The 27,616-nt window shown below is 44.9% G+C and overlaps 1 protein-coding gene across 2 annotated transcripts in view; it reads right to left on the reverse strand.

The window, feature by feature from the left end:
- Positions 1-9,338: 9,338 nt before the first annotated feature.
- TMCO4 (transmembrane and coiled-coil domains 4) overlaps positions 9,339-27,616 on the reverse strand; it is a 481,254-nt gene continuing 462,976 nt past the window's right edge. For both annotated transcript variants that reach the window (XM_085609111.1, XM_085609114.1), the window contains exon 14: positions 9,339-13,622. In XM_085609111.1, the coding sequence (XP_085465237.1) occupies positions 12,411-13,622 (1,212 nt within the window). In that variant the 3' untranslated portion in view covers positions 9,339-12,410. The remainder of the gene's footprint in view (positions 13,623-27,616) is intronic.

The following is a 27,616-nucleotide window of genomic DNA, read 5'->3' on the forward strand; positions in this document are numbered from 1 at the left end:
TCTTTATAAATTGAAGGGTCATAGAAGAAAGTTATTTGGAGAGCAATTATGGGCACCGATAACTGATTGGCTGTGAATAGCGACAATCTGTGTAAATTTATGAAACTATTTTAGTTTTATGCTTCAGATTTGTATTTATTTTGGCTCATATGCTAATTTGTGTTGTTCTTGTATTTCTGACACTGCTGAATAAAAATTCACAAAAAAAAAAAAAAAAAAAAAAGGATATTGCTGTGGGAGGGATGGGGAGTGTTGCCGGTATTGGCACAATGTGGGCTGCCCCGGGCCCAATAAGGGGGCCCTCCTAAGAGGGCGGCCCCCTTTAGTGCCACATGATGGCGCACGAGTCATCCGCCCAGTGTTTGGGACCCCTAAGGGTTCACATGCCCACGTCACTTCCGGGCAGGAGGGGGGCGGGGGCGAGGTACTTATACCTCTCCCGCCCACTGGTCGCCCTCTTTGTCTGCTGCCATGACGCCGTTTCCCTCCCCACCGCTTACCCGGCGTACAGGCAGGGGATGGGGACGGGTTGTCTAACTTATTATTTTGTGTTGCAGGCGGAGTTACAGGGCGATCCAGAGGCTGTAAAGTACAGAGGGGTACCCTCTGTACGAGCACCACAAGAGTGCAAAAGCCAAATATCCCCAGGGAGGTCCTCGCGTTGGACCCTGGAGGAGCGATGGCGCCCCATTAGTCCTATGGGCGGTTGTGGACCTGAGCAACCGGGGTTTGCCTGCAACGCTCCACCCCCCTTCAGGGGGGCGTGAGTAAGGGGGTGGACTGGCGGTCCACCGGAGGGAGGGGCTATGCCCTCCCCCAAAACTGGCAAACACCGGATTGGCTAGGGCCACGGTGTAATTTGGTTCATCAGGTGGGCAGGCGGCGAGGGGCTGCCTGCCCTGGGATCGCCCATAAGATAACCCACCATGTTGGCATATTTGTTATGCAAATAAACCTGCAGCAATTTTCTCCAAAAAAGAAGGTGTCTTGTCTGTTTATTTCTACAGGATATTGCTGTGGGAGGGATGTGTTGCCGATATTGGCACTATGTAAAATAGTCGCCTATTCGTGACATATTCAGGCATTCTTGCTGGCATTGTAGCATAAAGGGGGAAATTCTTGAAGACATTCTGGCTATTCCGTGCACAATGGAGTCCCTTCTTTAGTGTGGGAGAAAAGCAAGCTTGCTTTCATCCTTTGCTACTGTACCAAGAATTAGTGAGATTGGTGAGACGATGGGAGGCAGGGGAAGAGTTCCAAACATGTCCTAATATCTCATGCTCTGCTTACTTACCTAATACCAGCGCAAGCAGTATTGCAGGGGAACAGAGGTCAAAGACACCCCAGGCTGTGCAGAGAAACTCACCCCCAAATCAGTAACACACAGAGACCCCCATGAAATCGAAAGAGGTTCTCCGTCAGCGACACTTAGTGCACGGGACCCAATATCCATGAAGTATAAGAAAAGGATAAAGTTACCGATGTACGGACCCCACTACTGTCGGTCCTAAGACTCTTTGTCATTTTCAGCTATGGGTATCCCTGATATGTGGTGGTGGATCCAGAACCTGACTGGGCGTTTAATTGGGACCATTTACAAGCCAGTATGACATATGCATGCACGGTCATACATGGCACACTCCCATCCATGAACATACATGTATGCCCTTGTCAGTTCCCTTTATTTCACCCACTAGTGTACACCAGGACCTGGCCTGTTGAATATCTTTAGTAGCTGATCACTATACTGAATCCTCTATCACTGGCTGAAGAAATTATGCACCCACAGACTATCTTTATGTCTCAGACTATCTGTGCTTTATTAGAATGCTGCCATTCCTGAAATTAACACATACACAATAACCGTGTGATTAGTGTTATTCATACCATTGTGTATTCTCACTCTCTTCTCTGGCAAGATAACTACCTTCTGTTTTGTGAGTATAGACTCTTTGGTGCTGATATACATTTAAGATTGTCTTTTCGTAAAACTGTAATATAACATTCATCAGTTCTTTTTTATTTATTATTTATTTATAATTTCAAAATAAAAACCATTACAACACGAATAAATAGCTGCATATCCATACATAATACAATCATTAAAGTGAAATCCAATGGGTGCTGCATTAAGGGAGTGAAATGAGCCACAAATGAGAAGTACAGTGTCTGTGTTAACAAATATTCCTGTATAGACCTCCAGATGTCCTTGGGCCTGCTAGGGTGAGGGAGCAGAGAATAGTGTAGCTCTAATTTCTCCTGACAATGAGCCATATCTAATAGCCACTCCTGTTTGATGAGCACCATCCTCGGCCCCATGTGCAAGTCCCCCTGCGTTTAGCAAGTAGTAATGCCAGTAAAGGAGCTTTTTGTTGTCATCTGGCATCTCCGTCGGGAGACCCAGAAGCGTCAGACCGGCAATGGGTTCAGTTGTAGATGCAAAATATCAGAGATGATGGAGAAGACCGCAATCCAATTGGCCAAAATTGGGGGACAGAGCCAGGCTAGGTGCCTGAAATCGGCCCCTCTCTTAAGAATCTGGCACATTCATCGCTGGCTCGCAACTTATATTTGCTCAGTTTAGGCAGGGTGTAATATGCCTGATGAAGATAACGAAAATGTATAGAGTTGGCCAGGTGCATTTTGGGAATTGGTGCAAACTTCCAAAGACCATCTCAGAGCTTCTAGACCATTGGTTTTGTGTTTTGGACCCTCAAGAGGAACTTCAGGAAGAAATTCCAGAAGTTTGGATCAACTTTTCAAAAAAGCTCCATAAGTGGAACAACACAATGTAGAGAGTCAAGTCGACCAATGTCAACTGTGAACCGGCCTGGATTTCAGGTTCTTCTTGCTGTAAGCTCCGGAGCTCAAGACTTCCAGGATTTGACCATTAGCTCCCACGGAACCAAGCCGGTGAACCCTCACAAGCCTTAAAGCCGGAAGGCATTGCACACTGTTCTCCTCTAGACACCCACGGTGTTGTGAAGGCCCAAAAACCAGGCCAGGGAACTGTTAGTTTCCAGGATCCGAGTCCAAACGCGGAAAAGAAGAAAACTGACGTCAGCGCGTCGGGAGGGGCATATATAGCTCTGCTGATGTCATGTCAGTGGACGACGTCAGGGCAGAGCAGGGCGGCACGGCCCCCCCGGCGCACAGAGGTGCTGCTGTGGAAAATTTTCCGGATCCAGTCTGATGCCTGGGGATATTCTAAGTTAAGGAATCTGCGGTTAGATGTCTCTATCAGATGAAGCACCTTGTACGACTTTGAGAGAAAATCCTCCAGAAAAGTTTCTGATAGTGAAGGAAAAAGTTTGACTGGGGCCTCCTGCTTAGTGTATCCCACCAGGGCTCCATCGCGGTCAGCCTGAAACTTTGACTTTGTCCTGGTCAAGATGTCCCAGAGTGGCGCTATATGTTTTTAACCACTAGAAAGTGGTTAAACTTTAAACATCCATATCTCCAGTTCCCTATGTTGGATGTTTGTTGTTTTGGTGTCATTTTAAAGATACAAATATTTATTATTTTTATAAATTGGTGTGGGATTTTTATTGTGTGTTGTGTCTCACCTTTTTAGGTATTGGTGTATTTATATGCTTTACATACCTGTCTACTGAAGTTAAGCCTGCCTGCTTGTAGCCAAGCTGCCTAGGGTTGAGCCGGGGGCTTTTGTTTTGAGTCCTTGACTGGACCTTCTACTTGGTTGTGGCCTTATTGCTAGTGTTAGGTGTGTACTTACCCCTACTAATAATCCGCCTTCCAGCAAACACACATCTCCCTCACACCCCAATGCAATACTCTCTGAAAAGCTACCCTCTCCTGCAGCATTCAATGCAATTGGGAGAATGCGAGCCACTGCTAAAGGGAGTATAAAGTCTGGTGACCAAGCATAGATTGTAAACGAACCCTGGTTTATTGCGTATAGGCAACCAAATCTATTACACCACAAGACTGTTGTGTGGCTTGTCCAATCAGGGCCGGAAGAAAAGTGGGGAGCCAGGTCATGCTCAGGTACAATATGTGTCAGATAGAGTGGGAGGTCTAAGGCAATAATGAGCAAAGGAGACTTGAGCCGAGAGGCAATAAAGCTCAAAATCAGGGACTGCAAGGCTACACCGAACGTAGGGCAGAGTTAGGGTTTCCCAGCAAAGCTGAGGTTGGACCCCCAGCCCAGGCACGGCATACCATAAGGGTGCCCAGGGCATGAAATAAGTGACAAGGTGGATAAATGGGTATGTTCATAAAAAGATAAAGCAACCTCGGGAGGATGACCGTCTTCAATATAGCTACACGCCCCATCAAAGAGAGGCAATTTATTCCATCCTCGGATCTGTTCTTCCAGCGTGGCTATTGCTACTCCATAGCTCTCAAGTATGACTTCCGGCTTGCTTGCACTGATTCGAATTCACAAGTATTTCAGTTACCCAAAGCATGGCCAGCAAGTGGACACATTTTAGCAGCTGGGGTAAGGGAGGGAAATTAAACTTTGTCCAATTAATCACTTTGCCTGATACCACCCAGAATAGTGAAAACTTGAGAATGACCGGGTCCAGATTCTCTCCCGGGTTGTTCAAGTAAAGAGTAACGACATCTGCATAAAGCAATATGCCAATTTTGTGGAGCGTGAATGCCAGGCCTCCATGATCATGAGAGTTGAGGAACGTCCCAGGCTAGTGGTTCAGTGGACACCACATAGAAAAAGGGTGACAGTGGGCAACCCTGGCAAGTGCCTATGCTAACTGGGATGTGGCCCCATAACAAACCATTGAAACGGATTCACGACGAAAGGGCCATGTAAAGCAGCTGGATCAGATGCAAATAGGGATCCCAATTCTGCGTAGAACCACAAAGACAAAAGGCCACTCGACAGAATCAATTGCTTTAGCGGTGTTCAGGAAGACATCCACTGCTTCTTCAACTGGTCTCAGTGGATGTATGAAGACGAAAAGAGTCCTGAGATTGTGAGAGAAGGAGCGGTTGGGGAAGAATCCTGCTTGGTCAGGCAGGAGAGGGTTAGGGAGTAAGAGAATCAGCCTGTTGGCCAACACTTTAGAGAGTATTTTAGCATCAGTATCTATTAATGAGGGGGAGCGTCAAGAATTCGTCTGGATTTAAAAGCAATATTACAATGCTTTCCCATAAGGACGGGGGCAAGACACCATTATGCAATGCCACTTCTCATTTTTGCAGAAGGCAAGGAGCAAGAAGAGGCAAAAAAAAGCCTCAAACTCACAGGCAAGGCAGTCACCTCCTGGGCATTTGCAGGCAGGCAAACCACCTATTGCTGCAGTGATCTTGTTTAAGGTTATGGGCCCTGCCAAGAACGCCCTACTGGCCTCCAGCCCAGCCAAAGTGAGGTGACTAAGGTAGGCAGTATAATCCACCGGAGCATGCGACTGTCGAGGGGGATATAAATGAGTGTACTGTTCTTTCATGATATCCTTGGTATCAAACATCGCCGTGCTGTCATCGCGATTCAGTTGGGTGACAACCGGAGGTCCTTTCCGCCACCAGAATACGTGAGCTAATGTCCGGCAAGGCCTATCACCCTGCCCATATGCACACGCGATATCATATTGTTATGCGTGTTTGCGTTTGTTGACGGCCAGACCCTTATATTTTGTGAGAGCTGCCTGAAGCTCCACCACCAAATGCGGTTGGTAGGCTGTCTCTATGTCATGCTCTAGCACGCCGGGCCTCCTGCGATGAGGGTAAAGTTCGGGAAGATGGAGATCTTTGACCCTTGGTACGTGAGCCAAGCATCTCTTGAGCCAGCCGAAGCACAGTATCTCAGTCATGATAGTTGAGTTGCCTGGAAATAATAAGGCATGGAGGCACACCAAGGACCTACAAAACGATGGGTTTGCTCCACAACAAAGCATTTAGAGAAAGAGTCAGCATCGAACAGTTCACATGACAACTTTTCAATGAAAGAGTCCTTTTCTCCGGTATTATTGGGTTCAAGGATACCCATGAGGTGCAAATTGTTTTACTAAGAGTGGGCTTCCAAGTCCTCGTTTTTGGCAGCTATATTCAGTAACTCGATACATCGTTTTTACTAGTTAACAGCTAGGGTTGCTCGATCTGTCTCCAGTGAAGAAAGGCACTGCTCAGTATCAGTGGTTTGCATCTTCTGCTTTGTAAGACAAGCCTCCAGTCTGTCAAAACGACCCATAAGGTTGTCGATTTTAGAGTTTATGCGTTAGAGGCTAGCGCTCATCTGGAGCAGCAGAACATTGACTGTTAGGCTCAGGGAGAAGGGTGCCTGCAGTCATCGGCATGGCACCATTCACTTCAGTTCTGAGTGTAGTATACCTACGAGGTTCAAACACCAGCTTTGGCTGTTTATGATCAGTTTTACTCACGGTAAGAGGAACTGCAGGTGATGCAGGCCCCCTCGCCCGCTAATGCAGAATCATTCCACATTAGCAAGGGCAGAAGCTGACAAATAGCAATCTCATGGCCCCAAAGGGGGTGGTGCCCCACTTTGCCACACAGTATGGAGGGACCAGAGTTGACGTCAGTCACAAACCACTCTCAATAGCAATCTCCCAGTAAGCAAGAAGGTGAATGTGCATGCCACCGCTGGGTAGCTGGAGGCACCAACAAATGGCCAGGGACTGGTGGGATACAGCAGCAGGGGTCAGGCAATGCACAGGAGGTAGGAGGATAATGTGCACTCAACTACACCAGGCCCTCCCACACCACAAGCCTCTCTCGCTGAATAGGAACCAAGACACAACAAACAGTTCCTGCTTCTAGGGCATTAAAAGAGGTGTGTTGGGTGCAAAGGCAGGAGCAGGACAAGTAGATGGTGTGGTATACGGTTGGGTAGGGCTCAAATTGCATGATTGAAGGTGTCCTGCAAGACCTGATGCCGGAGACACTATGGTCCTTCACTACAGTGTAGGGCAGATGAACTCCACAAGGGGATGATCATGGCCAGATGGGATCCATAAGGCGACAGATGTAGCCAGGACAAAAGAAGCCCATCAGGAAGAGGCTGCATTAGATTGTCAGGGGCCCAGTTTTAAGATGGGCAGGAGACCCCTCTCTCAGCACCAGCTAAGAGATCTTTCACAGGTGCGTTGTGACTCCAAGGGTCAATGCCAGGGGTCAGAGCAGAGGTTAATCGAGGCTGCACCCGTTCTAGTGGATACCCAGGGACTTTCCCCAGCCTGCCCGGCGCCGTGCTGGCCAAGTAGGCAATAAGCCCTCAGGTCCAACAGTGGCCTAGACTGTCCCCCACCAAGCAGGTCGCAGTCACTGATCGCTCCCAGTGGCCTTGGACAGAAAGAAAGCATTGCCAAGCAGCCTCTGAGCACAGTGCCGGAGGGAAGCCCCTGGGGGCACCCCCGGATAACCCGTCTCCCCAGTCAATTTGGCTCAGCTGCGTGGCCTCACCTTGCCCAACAGCTGCGTACCACGGTCTCCAGCAACTCTGCGGATCACAGGGCCGCTGTCTGAAGTGGGGGTGAAATGCCACACAGAGCCCGCAGGGCCCCCAAGCTCGCTTTCCACCTGGTTGCTGCCTCTTCAATGCCCTGACCTGGCAGCTGGCACGCAGGCCTCGATCCATGAGGGCTCGGCCACAGGTCCCACTGGGTCAGACAGCCACAATTTAAGCATCAGAAGGCAGGCAGCTATCTTGTTAGGGGCGACAGATGGTGTAAGGGGGTAATCAGCCCCAAAAAAGTGGATGTATGCAGATATTGTGGGATGGTGAGTGGAGCTCTCAGTTCAGGCAGCCATCTTGGTGGCTGCAGGCCACACCCCCTCACTTACATCAGAATTGTATTGATCACACTGATACAACTTAATCACTCCCCTTAATACCAACCACTACCTTAAATACAATATGTGCATCAAGAATAATTCAGTAGGTTCTTTAAGCAGGTGTGTGCGAAACCTGTATTTTTTGCTTTTGCCTAATTACATGAACTTTTGGCACAGATACACTGGGATCTCTTATCAGTAATATGCAGTAAGATTGAGTCACTACATCGAAAGTGCAGAGAAATGATGGCAACATAATACTTCCTGGAAATGCTTTTATTTCACTTTACAATTTAGTCAAGTTGAAAACTGATTTAAACAGGTCTACAATAAGGATACGGTGTCCTTGAGTGGTTGTCCCATAGGCATGCTTTTAGATTCACACGCTCAGTATGCATCGACAATATGAAGACAGCCACTGCCGACAGATCCCATTTTCAGTAGTACAGTCACAGAAATTGGTATCGAATGAGCTCTCCTGAATCTTGTGGTGGCACATGTTTGCAGAACAGGGCATGACACAAGCAACCCTCAATGTCGGCAGTGTCCGTTAGCAGCGAGCTCTTATCTGAAGATCCTGACAACAGCTTCTCTGTAAATCAGGCTTCCAGCAAATGTCATGCTGCTCTTAATTCTTAGAGTGTCCCTGATAGCATAGCTGTGTGTGTAATGGTTCCTTTGTATTTCGGGGTGGTAATGAGTTTACAGTTGGTACTGTGCAGTGAGTTTACCTGAATTGGGTGTCATTATGTTTACAGTAGTGACTGTAGCATAGACTCCCTTGAATTCTTGTGGTGATCATGTATTCACAACAAGAGCTGGGACACTAGTTCCCCGATGTCATAAATAAATTACATTTGTAAATTTACATAGCGCGGCGCTAGCAATGGGGACGGGGAGTTTAAGTGATTTGCCCAGATTTCCAGGATGTTGACCCGACACCGAGACTCGAACCCGGATCCCCAGCTTCCAACTCTAGCCGTTGCGCCACATCCTTGGGTGCCTTCACAGTCTAGATCGTGTTCTTTCTTGGATTTCTCAGGGTTTCTGTCTTTACTGTATGGTCTGTACATTGAAGTCACTGGGATTCTTCGTGTGTATGAATATTTATGAATGGAGCAGTGCTACGATCTATCCTAAATTCTTGGGGGTATCGAAGCATTTACAGCTGGGGCATAAAATGGTATCCTCTACATACCACAGAGCAATGCAAGAGAGAACCTTCTAGAAACTGATTGTGCGTTAGGACCTATTGGATCTGGACTCTAGCGCTCTGGTGAATAAAGTTCACGTGGCTGAGCGATGGCTCCCCAAAATTGTAGGAATGTCTTGGTAGGACAGATTTGCCAGAGGTTTCACATGGTTCTTGTGAAGACTATGTATTCATAATAAAAGCTGTGCCATTGGCCTACTCCTTAATTTCTGGGAGGTCCCAGTGCTGGATTAAACCCCGTGGAGGCCCCTAGGCAGTTGAAATGTTAGGCCCCCCCTCGCAAATTATCTCCCGATATGTTTTTACCAACCAACATTTTTAATAAACCAATGTTATTACACAAAACGAAACATTAACAATTATTAATTTTATTAAACAAAAATTGATTGGAAACAATTAAAGAAAGCTTGACTGTAATTTTCTTTCAAGATTAAATTTATATTATTTTGATCCGTTGTTGCTGGGGCCCCTAAAACGAGTTGGGCCCAAAGGCCGGTGCATACTTTGCCTATTTGGTAATCCGGCACTGGATGTGAACGTGTTTAAAACAGAGGATATGTCTCTCCTGTACTCTCTCCTGAATATTTTGGCTCTCTATGTACTCTCAGTGTGGGTTGGACAAAGAATCCTTGGATTCCTGGGGTGTCTGTGGGTTAACAGTATGGACTAGCTGGTGGACAAGTCTGAATTCTGTTTTCTTTTATTTACAAATGATAGCACTCAGTTTGACCTCCAGGGTTATTGGGTGTTAGTGTGTGTTTTTATAGTAATGCAAGAGCCCTGCTCTCTAATTAATTCTTGGAGATTCCGTTCATTTAAAGTGGAGACCGTACGGAGGAATCCCCTGGATTACTGGGGTGTTCGTCAGTTTGTGATCTCTCCTGAATTCTCTATGCTTCTGGGTGTTAACTGTGGGGACTCTTCAATAGGTTTACTTGGATTTTGAGGTATTTGCATTTACAGGAAGCCATGTGCCATGGTTGCTTCTGAAGTCTGGTTTTGTGTGTTTACAGCGAAGACTGTGCAGTAACATCCTTTGCATTAATGGGCGTTTGTGTGTTTACAGCAATGGACTGTGCAATGGAACCCCTTGGATTATAGGATGTTTCAGTGTTTTCAGTAAGGAATGTGCTGTGGTCTCTTCTGAATTCTCTCTTTCTTTATGGACTAGCAGCAGCATCTCTTGGGTTATTGGGTGTTTACAGCAAGGAACGTGTTGTGTTCTCTCCTGAATTCGGTTTCATTTTGTTTACGGTGAGGACTTGCAGTAGCATCTCCTGTTTATTGGATGTTTGTCTGTTTACAGCAAGGAATGTGTTGTGGTCTCTCATGGAGTCTTTGAGTTTCCAGGTGTTTATAGTGAGGAGCGTGCATGGGATCCCTTGAATTATTCGGAATCCAATATGTCTGCTGTAGGGGCAGTGTTATGTGTTCGACAGAAATTCGTGATTTTACAATAGCAGCTGAGCTGTGGTTTTGGATTAATTATTGAGATGTCCATGTGTCAGCTGCCATGGGCTCTTAAAAGGTTTTGTGATACCCATGTATTCACTCTAGAAGCTCTTGACATGGGTTCTTTGGTTGTACCTGTGTTCACAATAGGGGAGGGGCGGTACCCTCCACTGAACTTTCTAGGTGCCATTTCTCAGTGTGGACTGAGCGATTTATCCTCTGGATCCTTGAGGTACTTGTAGATTTACATTAAGCAATGAGCTGTGGTCTCTCATAAAGTTTTTCAAGTTTCAGGGCATTAACTTTGAGAGCTGTGCAATGAGATCCACTGAACTCTCGGAGTATTCGTCGGTTTACAGTAAGGGGTGTGCTGTCGTCTGAGTTGCAGTGTGTTTACAGTGGGGGCTGCAGAATGGATCCTTGGAGTGCACATGTGTTTCCAGTACGGGTTGAGCCATGGATGGGCTCTTTCGAAACTCATGCCTTCAAAGTAACAGGTGTGCAGTAGGATCCCTTAATTTTGGGCGATCCTTTGGTTGTAGGGAGACCAGACCATTTGCCCATCCAGAACTCTTGAGATGTCAGTATGTTTACAGTGGGATGCTCCCAGTTATTATTGATTGTAATGTCTGTCTCATAAACCCCTCTGTGCTTGTTGGGCTGTTGAGGGCTTCTCTTAATTATCGATGTGTCTTTCTAATTGTACCATAAACTATGACTCCAGAAACCTTTCGCCCTCTTTTGCACCTCAGACTACTCTCTTCTTATCTCAGAACCATGCTAAATACTCGCCCTCTCATACTCTGTCCTGTTTGTCTTTTATCTCTACCAGTTAATTTTAGTACTCTCTTTCCTCTGCTTCCTTTTACTTCCCTCTCTGATTTTTTACCATAATACATCTGGGCACTTTCCCATCAGCTCAGTTATTCATGGAACTATTGCCCTCCGGTGCTTCTTTGTTTTCTCCTCACTCCACAGGCTCTATCATTACTCTCCTCCATCCCAATATCTCCTGATACTCTTGCTCATTCCTGCCCACTCTCTTCTGTGCCTTCACTGTATCTATCAGTGCACTTTTATTTTCCTCAGAGCATCCTGTGGCAGCTGTTAGGTAAATGCCCTCCAGCAGAAGGACCCAGATGGTCGACCAGAAGGGCCATATGACTTGGACCTTAAGCAAACTTTAGATTTAGAAACTTGTCAATTTTGGGATATTTGCTTAATCAGGTTTAATGGCCAGAGGCTTCAATAACTGGTGCAGCCAGGCCTCTACAGACCTCCAAGAGGGCATGCATTTGGGCTCTCTCCACTTTTTTCCAGTAATCCCCAGGTAGCGTTCGTATAATGTTTCCTGGTACTCTCGTCCTTTGAAAGCACCTCAGAAATCTATTTTCTAACCCAGTCTCCTCTGGTATATCACACTAAACTGGTGCCTAGTACACTCACATCACCAACCCATCTACTGCTGCCTGGTACTCTCACTTACTTGGTGAGTGCAGAAACTTTGTGCCATCAATTAGAATGAGCACACTTAGATACTAGGAGATATCTGACATGGCTAAGCGACGGGTCTTGGTCTTTGGAGAGGGCAATCAGGGCTCAGTGATGGGATTTGGTCTTTGGAAAGGGCCGTCGGGGCTCATCAAGGGGCCTTGGTTTCTGGAGAGGTCAGTCAGGGCTCAGTGACAGGCGTTGGTCTTTATATATGGCAGTCCGAGCTCACTTAGTAACTGATCAGGATCCTGAGATCCACAGATCGTTACTGTGGGTTTAGATGTTAATTCAAGTTTCCTCTGTAGCAGAAAGGCTGGTGCTTGATTTCTCATTTCTCCTAATCAGACGTGATTCTGATTCCCAACCTCAAGTGAGATCCATCAACGATGCCCCCTCAGTCTGTAAGACTGGGAATAATGCTGTACACTCAGCACCTCCATTTACTACTCAAAGTTCTTTTGCAGTCTTTTCACCAGTTTCAGATGCCACCAATGTTGACTGTATTACTTGCTTTGGCTACATGCTGCTGATTTGCAGTACTCTCAGCTTTAACATACTTTGTTTGCAATACTTCAGTGTGGTCCGTGGAGGTGTCCAAACAATTCTCTGTATCTTCAGATCCATCCACAGGATCCCAGGTCCAGCAAGAGTCCGCATTGTCATCCTGTTGTTCCACAGGTTGGTGCCAGCTACCTCCCCAGGTAAGGCCTGCTGCTGGCACGCTGTGGGACCTGCTCTGATCTTTCTCACCTATGTTAGAAGTATTCCTAGTACACACTTTGCCCTCTGATGACTCCAAAAGGGAAGTGCTTTGTTCGACGTCATTTGAGTCATGGGTTTTTTCTATACATAGTTTATTCTCTTCTGGATGCTGGGTGGCACTGCTGTTTTCTTGCAGACATGTTCCCTCTTTTGGTTGCAAGGTGAAACTACTCTGTTCTCCCTCACTAGTGTTATGGGCACCTTCTTTGCAGACGTTACTCTCTGCAGGCTGTGGAAGGGTACTGTAGGCCTCTCTTTTGCAGGAACCCCCTGTTGACTGACAAACAGCACTGCACTGCTCTGGCTTGCCAGCATCAGCGGCACATTCTATGCATACAACATCCTTGGCTGGCTGCAGCACGCCTCCAATCGGCCCTCCCTCACCTGTATCGCAGCTATCTTCTACACACAAGTGTTTATTGCACTGCTCTCCCTCGCTTGCACCCCCCTCTGGTAACACTAGGGCATCATTGCTCTTATCTCCCTCAGTTGACACCTCTTTGGCACTGCTCTGTTCTCCCTCACATTCGCTCTGAGCACATTCTTTATTTTGGTTGCCCTCTGTTGACTTTGGGAGGTTAATGCTCTGCTCTTTGTTTGTACCAACTGGTGGTTGTAGGAAGGAAATGTTCTGTTCTCCTACATTTATGTTGTGGGCATCTTCTAAATGCATGTTAGTGCTCTGTTCTTCCGCATCTATACCACAGTGAGAATCTATGGATGGTTCGCCATCTTCTGATTCAAGGATGAGGATGCTCTTCTCTCTGGCACCAGCCCCAAGAACACAGGTAGGTTCTCCTTTGGTACTGGATCCTTCTGGGGAAAGGAGGCCACTTTTCAAATCCCCCAGGTGACCTTCTTTAGTTTTGATGCCGACGGCTTTCAGAAGAACGTCCATCTGCTTCATGTAATCCAGGTGGCCGTTTACCTGTGCAAGAAGAGGTATACACAGTGAACACATAGAAGCAAGATTTTAATGTGCAAAGTAATACTTTGGACAAAAGCTTTAACGTGCAAAGTTAAGAGTAATTGTTAATACAGAAATCTGACTTTCAGGACACAACTAGTATGGTACAAAGCTAACGATCAGAACACAACTATTAATGTGCAAAATGAGTGCTCAGGACGCAGACACTAACATGCAAAGCTAACGGGATACAATCACTTTAGAAAATCCACCTTTTCTGCATGATCACCCCGGATTGTTCTGCTGTTTCGGGACCCTTTTTTTGCTGGTATTAGGACTCTGCAACGAGCACTGTCATACTGCTATTCAAGGAAACAGTGTATATGCTGTGGCCCGAATAGGCTATTGTTGAAATTAGTTTCATCCAATTGGTTTTCTTGTAAGGCCACGGTAGAATTCACAGGAAAAGCCCCAATGGCATGGAAGTTAAATGTCTCTTGAGGACTGTGACTTGACTTGGGAAGTTTAAACGCACTGCAGTGGCACATGATATGGAAAAATAACTTTTTCATGTAAGAAAAACACATTTTATATATTAGATAAATGACCCCTAAAGTGTGCTTTGTTGGTCCAGAGTGGGTGTGTAATCTGTAAAATGTGGCAAACTAAATATTGGAAAGGGAATGCCCTCACTGTGAATAATTATCCAAAAGTTACCTTCACTGTGTAGGTAAGGCTACATTGTATATGTATCACCAGGGAAAATGCTAGAAACATGATTACATGTTTTTTTCCATTTAGTTTCAAAAATCTAATTTAACGCTAAAATAGATTCTTGATGACTACAGTGGAAAAGTACCTTTTAAAAAGTGCACTTTGTGCTGCCTGAAAGAAATTTGTTTTAGAACTAATTTTCCTCTCAGCCCCACTTTAAAAGTTCAATACACATTCCTTATAGGTAATGACCCTGCTCCCAGATGAAAACGGCTTGGCCTCTGCACCAGGAATGCTGGGCTGTTTGTCAATACCTGGCCAATCAAGAATTAGTCATCCTGGAGGGGAACTGGAACAGCTGGCAGAACAGAAGATAAGCTTAGCACTTCTTCTTCTTCTGGCCTGATGATGCCAAATGGAGCTAGAAGAAACTGCTCCCATTTGTTCACAGAGCCATTCTAAATATTCTGTCTCCAATCCCAGCAGGAGGAAAACGTGTTTTTGATTCAGACAGAGGGCAGGGCACCTCACCTGAATGAGAAAGTGGCTATAGGAGAGCCAGAGCCCTGATATATGGAAGAAGGGATTAGCCACCTTGGAATTAGGGATTTTGGGGAATTTCTGAAGTAAACCAAAGAGTAGTGCTGAAAAAATTGGTGGAGGTATGGTGAGGGAGCAACTTGAATGCGTGTAGGAAATTCTCCAACCACTGGCTAGTGTACAAGATAAGACTGGCACCTCAATGCAACTTCTTCAGCTCACTCCTGGGCTGTGAAGACATTATCTGTTGAAAGAGGATTCGGCTGGAAGAAAAAGACTAAACAACATCTGACTCCTGTCACCCAGGGACTGGAACGGCTCTCCAAGGATCTAGAGGTTGACCTCCTGTTTGCTGGTTTCAGGGACACATAAAGCAGAGGGTTCTAAGAGGACCCAGCACCTACATGAGCTCTGGCTTGGAGAGTTCTTAAGAGCCTGCATGGAGGATCTGGGTGAAGCATTAGTGACAGAAAGATCTTTCCCAGAAGGTTGAGAAAAGTAGGGTTTAGAGCTGATTTAGAGTTTGGTAGACAGGTTACACCATAACAAACGTGACGGATATTCTGTCGCCCTCATTACAGGTAACTAGAGCTTACAAATTTGCCCTGCTGGTGGATTCCGGGAACCCAAAAAATTATCAAGTGTGAAAAGTAAAACCATGGACTGGTGGGAGATGGCAAATCTATCCCAGCATCTAACTAACCTTGGAGGCTTCAAACTTAAGCATTGTCCCACTTAGAACTTTGGTGCCAAAACCAGCTTTTTCAGCAAGAGCTTGATGATGAAACATCTGATTCTGAGTGACTCTTGCCGGCTTCAGTCTTGGACGTTACCCTTCCAGTGGAAGATTTTGGCATCTAGAAAGTAGATTAAGTACCAAGGTAAAACTATGAACTATGGTGTATTTAACCCCCGCTCCATCACTGTCAGGCTGATATTGCTCCTTGTTAAGACCTGTCAACCTTGACGTGGTTTCCCCTTAACTTTTTGCCTTCAGACCTCCTGTTTTTGCTGGGCTTAAGACTATGTGTACTTTACCACTGCTTACCTCTGCTATAGTGCCTATGTTCTCTCCTTAAAACATGGTAACATTGGCTTTTACCCAATTGGCATATTTAATTTACTGATAAGTCCCTAGTAAAGTAGCACTACATGTGTCCAGGGTCTGCAAATTAAATGCTGCTAGTGGGCATGCAACACGGGTTGCGACACCCACTTAAGTAACACTCTAAACATGTCTCAGGCCTGATATTGCAGAGCCTGCGTGTGCAATTTAAACTGCCATCTTGACTTGCCAAAATAAAACTTTTGCTAGGACTAGACTTTCCTTTTAAATACATCCCTGGGGAACGCCCTAGACAGCCCATGTATTTAAAAATCAGGACATGCACTTTTAAGTTTTACATGTCCTGGTAGTGAAAAACTCTTACATTCCTTTTTCACTATTGCAAGGCCAATCGCTCCGAAAGGATAACATTGGCGATGCCTTATCATATTTTATAAGTATAATTTTCAATTGGGACTAAATAACCAGTTCAGGTTTGGTTCCTCTGGAATCACAATTTAAAATCCTAAGTCAGATTTTAACTTGCAATTCAAAAAATGCCACATTTAGAAAGCTTGGGAATGAGGTGATTGATTTAAATGGGGCGGTTTGCTTTTTTCTGGGTTAAAGCTCGCGTTATCAGGACAATTGTGGTAGAGCATTCACAGGACTCTCGTCAAGTAAGTAGTCATTTTTAAGTATAGTGTTAAAGTTCAGGTTGGTACACATTCCGGATTGGACACTTTGGAGCTTTGGTTCATAACGCCTCTACACGCCCGTTCACACAGACCCCTTCGCACCTCGAGTGTCTACTCCGCACTCGACCCCTCTGACATCTGCAACTTCTACCTTAACAAACCCCCACTTAAAGATCGTTCCTCCCCTCACTCCAACATTCCTGTTATCACGGGGACTGGCAGAATCCACTGTTCTCCTAGCTCCCCCAGACCCCCCCCCCAACTCACCACCATTCACCTATGCCCTGCCCCCAACACCAATCCTAAACCCCTTACCTGTATGCTCGTGAACTGCTGCTCGGCTGTCCGGCATGTGACCGAAATATCAGAAACCATCCTCAACGAAGATATTGACATCACCTTCCTCACGGAAACCTGGCTCAAAGATCACTCAACACCCATCATTGACCTACTCCCCCCCCCTGGTTATTCTATTCTCAGAAAAGACAGACTTGAAAAAATAGGGGGTGGACTAGCAATTATTTTTAAAAAAGAACTACAAATCTCCCTAATCAAGAACACAGACTACACAACCTTCGAATATCTAGGAGCCGAACTCAAAATGAAAAGCTCTCCCCCAATACGACTACATAACATCTACCACCCACCCGGTGAGCCCCTTAACTTCCCCGAAGAACTATCTGACCTTCTAACAAAATCAGTACTTTCTAACTCCAAAAATCTCTTCTTAGGAGATCTTAACCTTCACTGGAATGAACCTGATGACTCCACAATCAACCTTCTCAATAATCTTCTTGAGATTAGTGACCTCAAACAACTTTGCCACTCCCCTACTCACTCCAAAGGAGCTATTCTTGACGCCATCATCTCTAACTCGGATTTGGCATCCCTATCCAACATCATCCCTATCGACTGGTCTGACCACCATCTCATACTGTTCACAATCTCATCACCAGCCCCAGTGAAAAACAATAAAACCACGATTATGACCAGAAATCTTAAGCAAATCCCTCCTGGCGCACTGGAACACAAACTCCAAACCCAACTTCGTCTCACTCCTCCCTCTTCAAATGCAAATGAACTCATTGAGCACTTTAACAAAACTGTCTCAGAGGTTTTAGATCAACTTGCCCCTCCGAAACTTAAAACGCTAAAAAATGTCCCCTCAAAATCATGGTTTACCTTAGACCTAAACAAAGAAAGACGCTCACTTGCTGAAACAACATGGAGACAACACCCTTCCCCCTCCCATCTCACTCTCCTTAGAACCGCAAGATCTTCCTACAAAAAAATATATCTTTTCTGAAAAAGTATCTTTCTTTCGTCTGCAACTCTCCCGTGCCAAGAACAGACCCAGAGAACTGTTCAACATTATTAGAAATCAAACCTTCTCTGCATCCCCCAAGCTGTTGGCCTCCACAAACACATGTGAATAAATTGCTAACTTTTCACCCAAACAATTGCCAAAATTGATTGTGCCTTCCTTGGAACTCAACTCCCGCTCACCCCTCAATATCTCCTGGATACTACACTATTACCACCCCTCCCCCTGAATCAAACCCTGACCCCCTCACCTCTCCTTCTATCATCTACCCCTCCTGAACCCTACCTCATTAACCCACCGCTTAAAAACAATGCCTCATGGCAGAATTTCCACTCCGTTTCTTAACTGGAAGTCTTCAACATCCTATCCAAACTTAAACCATCCTCTCACACAAAAGACGCTCTCGCATCTGCCCTTGTCCAAGATCTAAAGCACGTCATTGTCCCTTATTGGACCAATATCATTAACGCCTCCCTCTCGACAGGGAGTGTTCCTATCTCCCACCAACTCGGACAAATCACTCCCATCCCGAAAAACCCCAGGGCTGACCCTAATGACCCTAACAACCTCCGCCCTATCTCCAACCTCCCCCTCCTCTCCAAAGCCCTTGAAAAATGCGCCCTACTTCAATTAGACAAACACATTGATACGTACAACCTGCTAGACCCCCTATAATCCGGCATCCGCAAAGGTTGCAGCACTGAAACTGCACTGCTTAACATAGTCGACAACATCCACCTTGCCCTGGACAAGGGCGAGACCTGCCTACTCATCCTTCTCGACCTCACTGCTGCATTTGACACAGTTAACCACTCAACCTTACTAAATGCACGCTTCAGCCTTAATGGCACTGTCCTAAACTGGTTCACCTCCTACTTCCAACATAGAACCCAACAAATCAAAATTCAAAACTGCCTCTCTCGCCCCACATCTGTCTCCCTCGGTGTCCCCCAAGGATCTATCCTCTCTCCCGCTCTCTTTAACCTCTTCATGAAACCCCTTACCCTCATACTTAAACAAGCCGGAATTAACTATCACCTGTATGCTGATGACACCCAACTGTACTATAAAATAAATTCCCATTCAGATATCTTACACCTCAACACTGCCCTAACCAAGATCCAAACCTGGTTCCACACCAACCATCTCAAACTCAACCCTAACAAAACTGAGATCATTCTCTTCTCTCCCAAAAGCAACCCTCTCCACATTCAAACATGGATCGCTGACCTTAATGCCCTAAACTGTTCGCTCCCCCACTCCGAATCAGTCAAATCTCTTGGCATCACCATCAACAGTAAGCTTACGCTGAATTCCCATATAAAGAACTCGGCAAAAGGAGCACTCTTCACACTCCGGCATCTCAAAGAAATCAAACCTTTCATTCTAGCTGAAGACTTCAAATTAGTTATCCAATCTCTTGTCCTATCAAAAATTGACTACGGAAATGCTCTACTCTCCGGAACTCCCAAAATCCACCTTGCCACCATCAAATCTGTCCTCAACCTTGCGGCCAGACTAACAACTGACTGTAAACGCTGTGACTATATCTCACCTGCCCTCAAGGACCTCAAATGGCTTCCCATCGAAGGCAGATCCTCTCAACCAAACTTAATAAAGCTGGTTGCGCCCGACAGTTGAGAAGCACCAACTCTCTTCTCCTCATACCGCCACTACTCAAAAAAAAGCCTCCCAATCCCGCTCTTTCTCTGGCAAGGCCCCCAACATCTGGAACGCCCTCCCTAAAAATCTTCGATGTAACCCTTCGTATGTCAGTTTCAAAAGAGTCCTTAAAATACACCTGCTCACTAAATACTGGGGGACTGGGGGACTTAATCCCTCGCTCTCCGTACTGGCTATTTTCCCACTCCTTCTTTAATGCACCACCGCCTCCCTCTCGCACCTACACACCCCCTTCCTGACCCCTCCACATCCCTCTCCCCTCCCCTCCCAGCCCATCTTTTCCCGTCCCACCCCTCTCACCTACCCAATCCCACCACACTAGTATGACCTCCGAGCCCTCCCTTGGTATACTGTATAATTTTTTTTTTCTGTAACAACATATTTGTTCTACTGATTGGTTGACTTTCCTATCCTCCCCTTTCTCACTACGTGCTCTATATTTTTCATTATACTCTTTTAGACCACCTTGTATAATTGTTTCTCTCACAACAACTGTTGTTCTTTCCTGTTTATTACCATGCAAATATAAAGCGCTCCGATACCCTCGGGTGGAGCTAGAGCTGTATAAAACTTTCAAAATAAAATAAATACTTGTTAACAGTGATTCGTCCCTTGTTTCTCAGCTGACTGTGGGACACTCTTTGCATGAAGAACTGGCACCGGTTCTGTTATACGGCACAGTAGAACTTTCAGATTCTTTTTAAAAGTAAGCGCCGTCTCAGTGTAAGTGGGTTGGCAAGTGGGTCTTTACATCGGAACATCAGAATTATGGCTTAAGCTGGGTCGTTATTCATTTATTTTTTTCGTAGCTCACGATATACACAGGACTTTTTGGGCTCCCCATACTGGCCTCCTAAGAACAGCCACGGATATCATTTCGGAAACACCGGTGAGTCTGCAAGCAGTTAGCTGTTTGTAGTTAACAGTCGACACATTGAGTATGTCATTACAGTTGCTTATGTTTCTTCTTTTCAATTTGTGGCACTATTCAGGCAACAGTAGTTGGGAATTTGAGTCAGTGCTTATACCAGCCTGTCTATACTCTTATAGACTATGGGTACAACGTCTAATGATTCTAATTTAAAACGCGCCAACATAGTTTCTTCCATAGTCAGTTGACATACAGAAAAGTGGGCATGGAGGTACGAAAAGTTTGTCCACACTTTCCCAGCATGTGTCACTACTAATTTGCATGTGCATCGCGCTATTTTTAGTTATGAGCACTTTTCTCACACCAGTTCACTCCGTTTTCCGTTCAGATATGCAGGTAGGGTGAACTGCGTTTTTGCGCCGGGGATGGCATGTTGAGGGGCAAGTGGTCATGTGCCTGTGGAGTATTTTCCATTGAGCACACCCAGTATCTATTTGTGATTCACCAGTCTCTTTGAATGACTTGCCTCTCCTTTCACTTTGCGTGCCATAGACACGCATCACATTCTCTAGTTTTTTTTAAAATACATACCTCATGTGAAAGCAGGCCTGTTGTAAGTTCATATGTTTTCATGAGACTGTAGTGTGATACTTATTGATTGGAGTTATCGTCTGTTTATAGATTCCCCTGAGGAAGGGTGTACTCAGCACCCGAAATGCATTCGGATTGAGTGACTTACGCCCATTACTCATGATTATCTTTTGTAAGGAACTCCGTTAAAGAGAAAGAAAATTCAAGCGAATAAATCAAGATTCATGAAGCAATGAATTGATGAAACCTTGAACAATTGTTGGATCGTTTTTTCACATGTGTTATGTAAATGATGTCAGCTAATGTGTAACAGTATTATTCACTACAAAAACATAGGTTAACTTTGGTGTGACACTTGATCAAGCGCAAGAGTAGTGCACACTCTGTCTAATACTTTTAGTCCTAGTAGTTCCATTGATTTTGAATTGGGGGGGGGGGGTAGTACCGCCTCAGAGGGTGCACACTGAAATCTTACATTATTTGTTTCTGTGGTTTACTTGTTGATTGTTAAAAATTTGAGTGCAACTGAAGCTCGTTTCTTGCCTCTACTTTTAGAAAGTTACCATATTCTTGCCCAAGCCATTTGGTGCCTGCAGCCTGTCTCTTGGTCACATGACTGGGTGTAGATGACAGTTGGGCTTAGTGTATTCCTCCTAGACAGCCACATACAATGGAGAGATTATGTGGGACTGGATGGGCCATCACTGGCAGGACGGGTGGGAGGAGCTGGGCCCAGACCCACTTACACTTGAATAGGCTATGCCAGGTGCCTCCAACCAGTCGATCAAAGCTACCAGTAGCTCCCGGACAACTTCAAAGTAGCTCAAAGGCTTCGGTTCATTTTTACATAAGATCAAGGTCACATTTTCCTTTTAATATTAAGAGAAGGATGTGTTTATTTTACATTATTATCATCAGGCTGCAGATAGCAGGGCCTGATAATTAGCAGTCAAATTTGTGACCCAGGCTGGGGCTGGGGCATATAGGTGAACCACTGAACACTGGGGTATTTAACTCTTAAATAAAAGTCATTGTCAACTCAATATTGCAGCTTTGAAAAAAATAATGTTTGTGAATGTAAATGGGAGAAAATTGAAATGAAAGGTTACATTAATGATTAAGTTAACTCTTCATTGACATTTTTCCCATTTCATAGTGTCACATTTACAAACAGCATGCCCCTTACTGTGGCCAGTAGACACAGTGCCAAATATAACTGAAAAATACAGTCATTTTTAAAAATTAGAGAAATTTAAAGTGCTGAAAAATGTTCCATATTATGGACATTTTTGCAGAACATTTTTCTGCACTTCTAATTTCTCCCTTTTCCAAACAATGATGGTATATTTGTGTTATAGAAGAAACGGTGCCACATATGGTGAAAGGTATGTCCTGTGCTGCAAGTACATACGACACAAGCTTTTCAGTCACACATACAAATATATCCCATTCACACGCACATATGTTTATACATCCCCAAAGACCACGCTCTCATTGATACACATGGCAGCTCTTAGTGCGCCTAATCAGTTTTTTGTAAAATCCATAGTATCTGGCTCTATGGACATTAGGCCTAAAGTCAATGAAGCTGGGCCTGGGGGTGTCTGGTAACAATGCACAAGCTGTTTAGCCTTTAGTAAATTATGACATGCCAAAAGCATTTTTAAAAAGGATGGAATGGCAAAAAAGAGACATAATAGTTTAAATATACCCTGGCAAGGCGAATATATCTTGTCGTTTGTTAGGAAAAGTGTTTGATAAAAGTTAAGAGATTTTGTGTGTGTTGCGCTCAGCTGTCCTAGAAAGAAAATCCCATAATGAAGCAACACCTTGCATCATTATGGATTATAAGATATGGAACCTGGGAGCAAAGAGCCCATTTTTTAAAAAGAATGATTGGTAAAGGTAAGCTGTACTCTTAAAGAAAAGTGTAATGAAAAAGTGTTGTAAGTGGTGAACTTAAAAGGCATACAAATCAAAATATTACGTAACAGATACTTTTGACATAGGGGTAGGATTTTTGTTGCAACTTTGGCAAAGCCAATGAGCATGCATGTCTTTACTAACAAAAATGCTGTAATTACAGCAACTTATTAGCATTAAAGGAATGTGAAAAAAAAATGAAGTTCAAGGCCTATTTGTGAATAGCACAGTGCCATTATGAAAGGCTACGGCATACAACTACCAGCACTTACTAAACTAAAAAGCGTAATACTGGCAATATATATGGCACTCAAATGAAAAAGAACACACTCTGGCTATCAACTGCCATGTCACATGTGTAGTCTCACAAAAAGACTACTTGAAGCCCTATCGCCGAAGCCCGTTGTAAAGACAAATGGGACAATGTAACTAGTCAAGAGATGCTATGGCCTTGATGGGCAGCTCATCCAAGCAATGGTAATCCATGAAGTACACATTAAGTGCAGTGGCTGAAGAGGGCAGACTCATGCACCTCCCTCCCTCTCCTTTTTATTGTAATTTTTTAAAATAAAAACTGATGACATGGAATTTGTAACCAGATTGGCATCCCAGTACAAGCAGCTGTAACCTTTGAGCAGCACTCGGTCTACACAACTGGATGTGAGATAAAATTCTTAAAATTATTTAAGAGCTGTCGAAATTATTTCAGAATGATTATTAGGGCAAACAGAGGGATTATTGCATGTTACAAAAGAATCCTGACAATTTTATTTTACACAAATTCTTTTTACCTACCTGCTCTTGTCTGTTCCAGAATACCCAAACATAAACATATCGCCGTTATTTGTTTTCAAGAAAGGTGGCAACCCTACCGGCAAAGCGTCAGCTGACTTCACCCACTTAATCTCTTTAACTGACTGCACAAAGCCTGTGCGGGTTGCTCACACTTATCTAAAATTCGTTGTTTTCACTCAGTGACAAATCTTGTTCAGTTTTATTTAATTTACTTTTTATATTGACTTTAAATGCATTTGTTTTTCCTGCACTTTGGATGCCGGGTTTGATGGTGATTTATTTTCCATACCCTTTTAATGCTGCTGTTATAACGTTTTAAGTGATATTATAACACTGTAGCTGCCTGCAATCTGATTGCTTGGTTAGGGAATATTTTATTATTTTCTCCTTCACAGATAATATTCATAAAATTCATGCCAAACGAGAGGCTTGTTAGTTAAAAAATTTACCAGTAAAACGGCCACATCAGTGAATGTTTTTTATTTTATTTTTGTTATTTTTATTGCAAGAACAGGGCTGCCATGTTTAGGTGGCTGAATAGTTTCTTCATTTTTAGGTCGAGCCTAGCGCAGTGCGCATGCGCTGCTCTAGAAAATTACCTCCTGGAATCACTTCAGCTTTTTATCAAACTCGTGCGTGTGGCTAAAAAAAGTCACACACCGAATTTGCTGAAAAGCTGAAGAGATTAGCCATTGTGTGTGGCTTTCAAAAATGGAAAGTCTGCAATTGGCTAAAGGTGGGTGCATGTCCGGCCTTCTCTCGAAAAACGTTAACTCCCCTGGCCCAGGGAGTATGGAGCGAGCAGCAGCCGTGACGGAATGTCAGGAATGCACCTGGCACCCGGCCGTGCTTGTTTTGTGTAACGCTGCCTCGGCTAGAAGCAAGCATGCTGTGTGTTTACTGTTCGCCCATTGCAAACCTAAATGAGCCCTCGCGCAGACAGACTGGCACGTTTCATTGAAATGCCCCTCAAGAAGCGTTGGCATGACGCACTCACTCAGTACCAGACTGGCAGCAGCTCGGTCCCTCGAGCATGTTCGCCATATGTTGCAGGGACCTAAGCCCGCGTCAGCTCTGGCAGCTATCGAAGCACCGTGAACCCTTAAGTGGATGCTTGCTGCGCATACTGATTACCAGCTTGCAGCCATCCAGAGTTTAAAGTCTGAATTCCCAGAGGGCTTTGAGTGTTAATAGTAAGGCAAGGCTTGCGTTAAGAGAACAATCTCCTAATAACGAGTGTAATCTGCGCTCTATGGTAACAGCCCGCAGTTCTTTTAGCAGCCGAGCCGAACGCCGCTCGTGGTGACGTGAGAAATGTGGCGAGCTGGAATAGAGTTTAAAATAGGTACCAGCTTCTCAAGGTCCTTTCAAAACCTGCGGGGAGAAATGTAGAGCACAGCTGGCTGCTTCTGATACTGTGGTCTGTTATCAAATGTTATGTCTGGGCACCTAAAGCAGTCTGCTTTAATTATGCATATATCAGGCAAATCATGGCTTTCCTACAAATGAGGTGGAGGAAGGGGTTGGGACATGGGAATAAAAAGAAATGCGAGTCAGTAAAAAAATAGATATGATCCAATTATATGCTGTTTGGAACAAGTGTTTATATATAACGACTTTCGCTTTATGACTGCAACTCAAAGGTCAAATCTCATGTTTCTTACCATATCACACAATAGCGTGACACATTACTTCTGCATTCCTTATTAGAATAACTTTACAGGGGAATGCCACGGTACCCATACTATCATGGTCTGTTTAATGAATATTTATTTAACTGCATCGATTTAACCTTTCATGCTCAGATTGTAGATACATAGGATATCACCTCTATACGTGAAAGAACAGCACAGTATAAACCATGTCTGTCTGCAGTGAACAGAAAGAAACAAATAATAAGCTATTTCCAAACCCCTCCCACAACACTTCTTGCCCGCCCCACCACCCCTCTGATGTCCCTGCTTGCCTGTCCCAAATACCCCCGTTGCAACTTCTTTTAATGCACTTCCACCGCTGTCTCAGATTCTTAAGACTTATATTGACTTTCTGAAAGAGTTAACCTTTTTGAAAACACAGCGTAAACAAGTACAACAGGATGCAGAAATGTCACCGCCATGTTTTCCTTGTTCAACATCGGGGCGGGGAAGGATTCTTTTGGCAAAGAAGTACTTTCGTTTATCTCATTGTACATTTCGAAGATGTGTAGCTAATCCTGCCGGAAGATATCGACACCCCTCCATGGCCCTGGTGTCTCTGGTGCAGATGTGCCACAGCCTAGCGCTCTCAGCCTGGCTTGGAAGGAAGGCCCTGTTTTAGAAGAGTTGTACTCCGAGAAGAGCGAGTGCAGCTGCTACAGGGTACACTTGCACAAGCAGGATGCCCGAGGGGTTGCAGTCATGCTCGCGGCCCAGGGCCAGCTGGTTTGAGACCCGTACAACACATACATGTTTTCCCATGCCTGCTCATGCCCGGAGCTGGGTGGCACTCATCCCCAAGGACAACTGCACCTACCGGGACAAGGCTATGGGGCAGTAGATCTTTCTATGCACAACGTTTTAAACTGTGCACTTTGATGCATATACTTTCCATTCCGTGTGTCCAGCAAGCATGTATTCCTGAATCAGACTGCTTGACCCAGTGTTTAGTAATTGCATAGCTGTTCAATCCCTGGAGGCACAGCACCCAGGATAATGTGCTGCATGGCTAAACACTTATACGATCCCAAAGGGGAGACCTATTGGCTATGCCAATGCTTGTCTTTTTTATTGTTCTGGCATATGCTTACAAAAGAAACACTCAAGCAGCTCTTCCTGTTTCTGTTTGGGCTGTGACGAATTGCTGTTTAAGAAGGGCCGGGTGACCTGCAGCTTGTGTTACGTTCACATCATAATGATAAACATCTTGTGCACTTGTGCATCAGAACAGGGGGTGCCCAACACTGGCCTAGGAGGCACTAAGCCCTGCCAGATTTTGATGACAACTAGTATGTATATAAATACATTTACATGTGAATAATTGTACATAGAGTAGTACTGGTAAGCAGAAGCAGACCTGCCCAAATGTTGAATCCAGCCCCTGTGCCCTCTCTCTTTTCTCATGTGATCTCTTTCTTTAGCTCTGCCTGCTATTATAACCCCTGGGAATCTGAAGACAGAGGCAGCGGTCATGACCTTCAAAAGCTGGTCTCCAATGTCTCCAGCCTGCCTCTCCTCGGGAAATGCCCGACCGTACAAATGATCAATCCTGCCCAAATGTTGAATCCAGCCCCTGCGCCCTCTCTCTTTTCTCATGTGATCTCTTTCTTTAGCTCTGCCTGCTATTATAACCCCTGGGAATCTGAAGACAGAGGCAGCGGTCATGACCTTCAAAAGCCGGTCTCCAATGTCTCCAGCCTGCCTCTCCTCGGGAAATGCCCGACCGTACAAATGGTCAATCCTGCCCTGATCGTACTAAATGTATCTTATGTGGATATCCTAATAATCGGGAATGGACACAGCTCTCCTTGAACAGCGTTGGGCACCCCGTATCAGAGCAAGGTAAAAGGCAGACCTGTAGCAAAGGTGCAAGTGCTTCAGCTGTAAAGTTGCACTTACCCGGCATTACGACCTTATTAAAACAGTAGTGAACGTAATTGCATCGTGATCAAACAACGCTAGTGAACTAACCTTCATACAGAAGTCGAAATTTTGTGTGCAACAATCCAGCCCAGGGCTTCAGTTTTTTCCACAAGTAGGCCCTGTATGCCTTGATTGAAGTGCACGCTGGTGTTCTGCAATGCAATCTGCCATTTTGTTTCCTGCCACTGCCAAACCATATGAACAAATACTCCAT

This window comes from Triturus cristatus, chromosome 1_2 (assembly GCF_964204655.1).
Source record: "Triturus cristatus chromosome 1_2, aTriCri1.1, whole genome shotgun sequence".
In the NCBI taxonomy this organism is placed as follows: domain Eukaryota; kingdom Metazoa; phylum Chordata; class Amphibia; order Caudata; family Salamandridae; genus Triturus; species Triturus cristatus.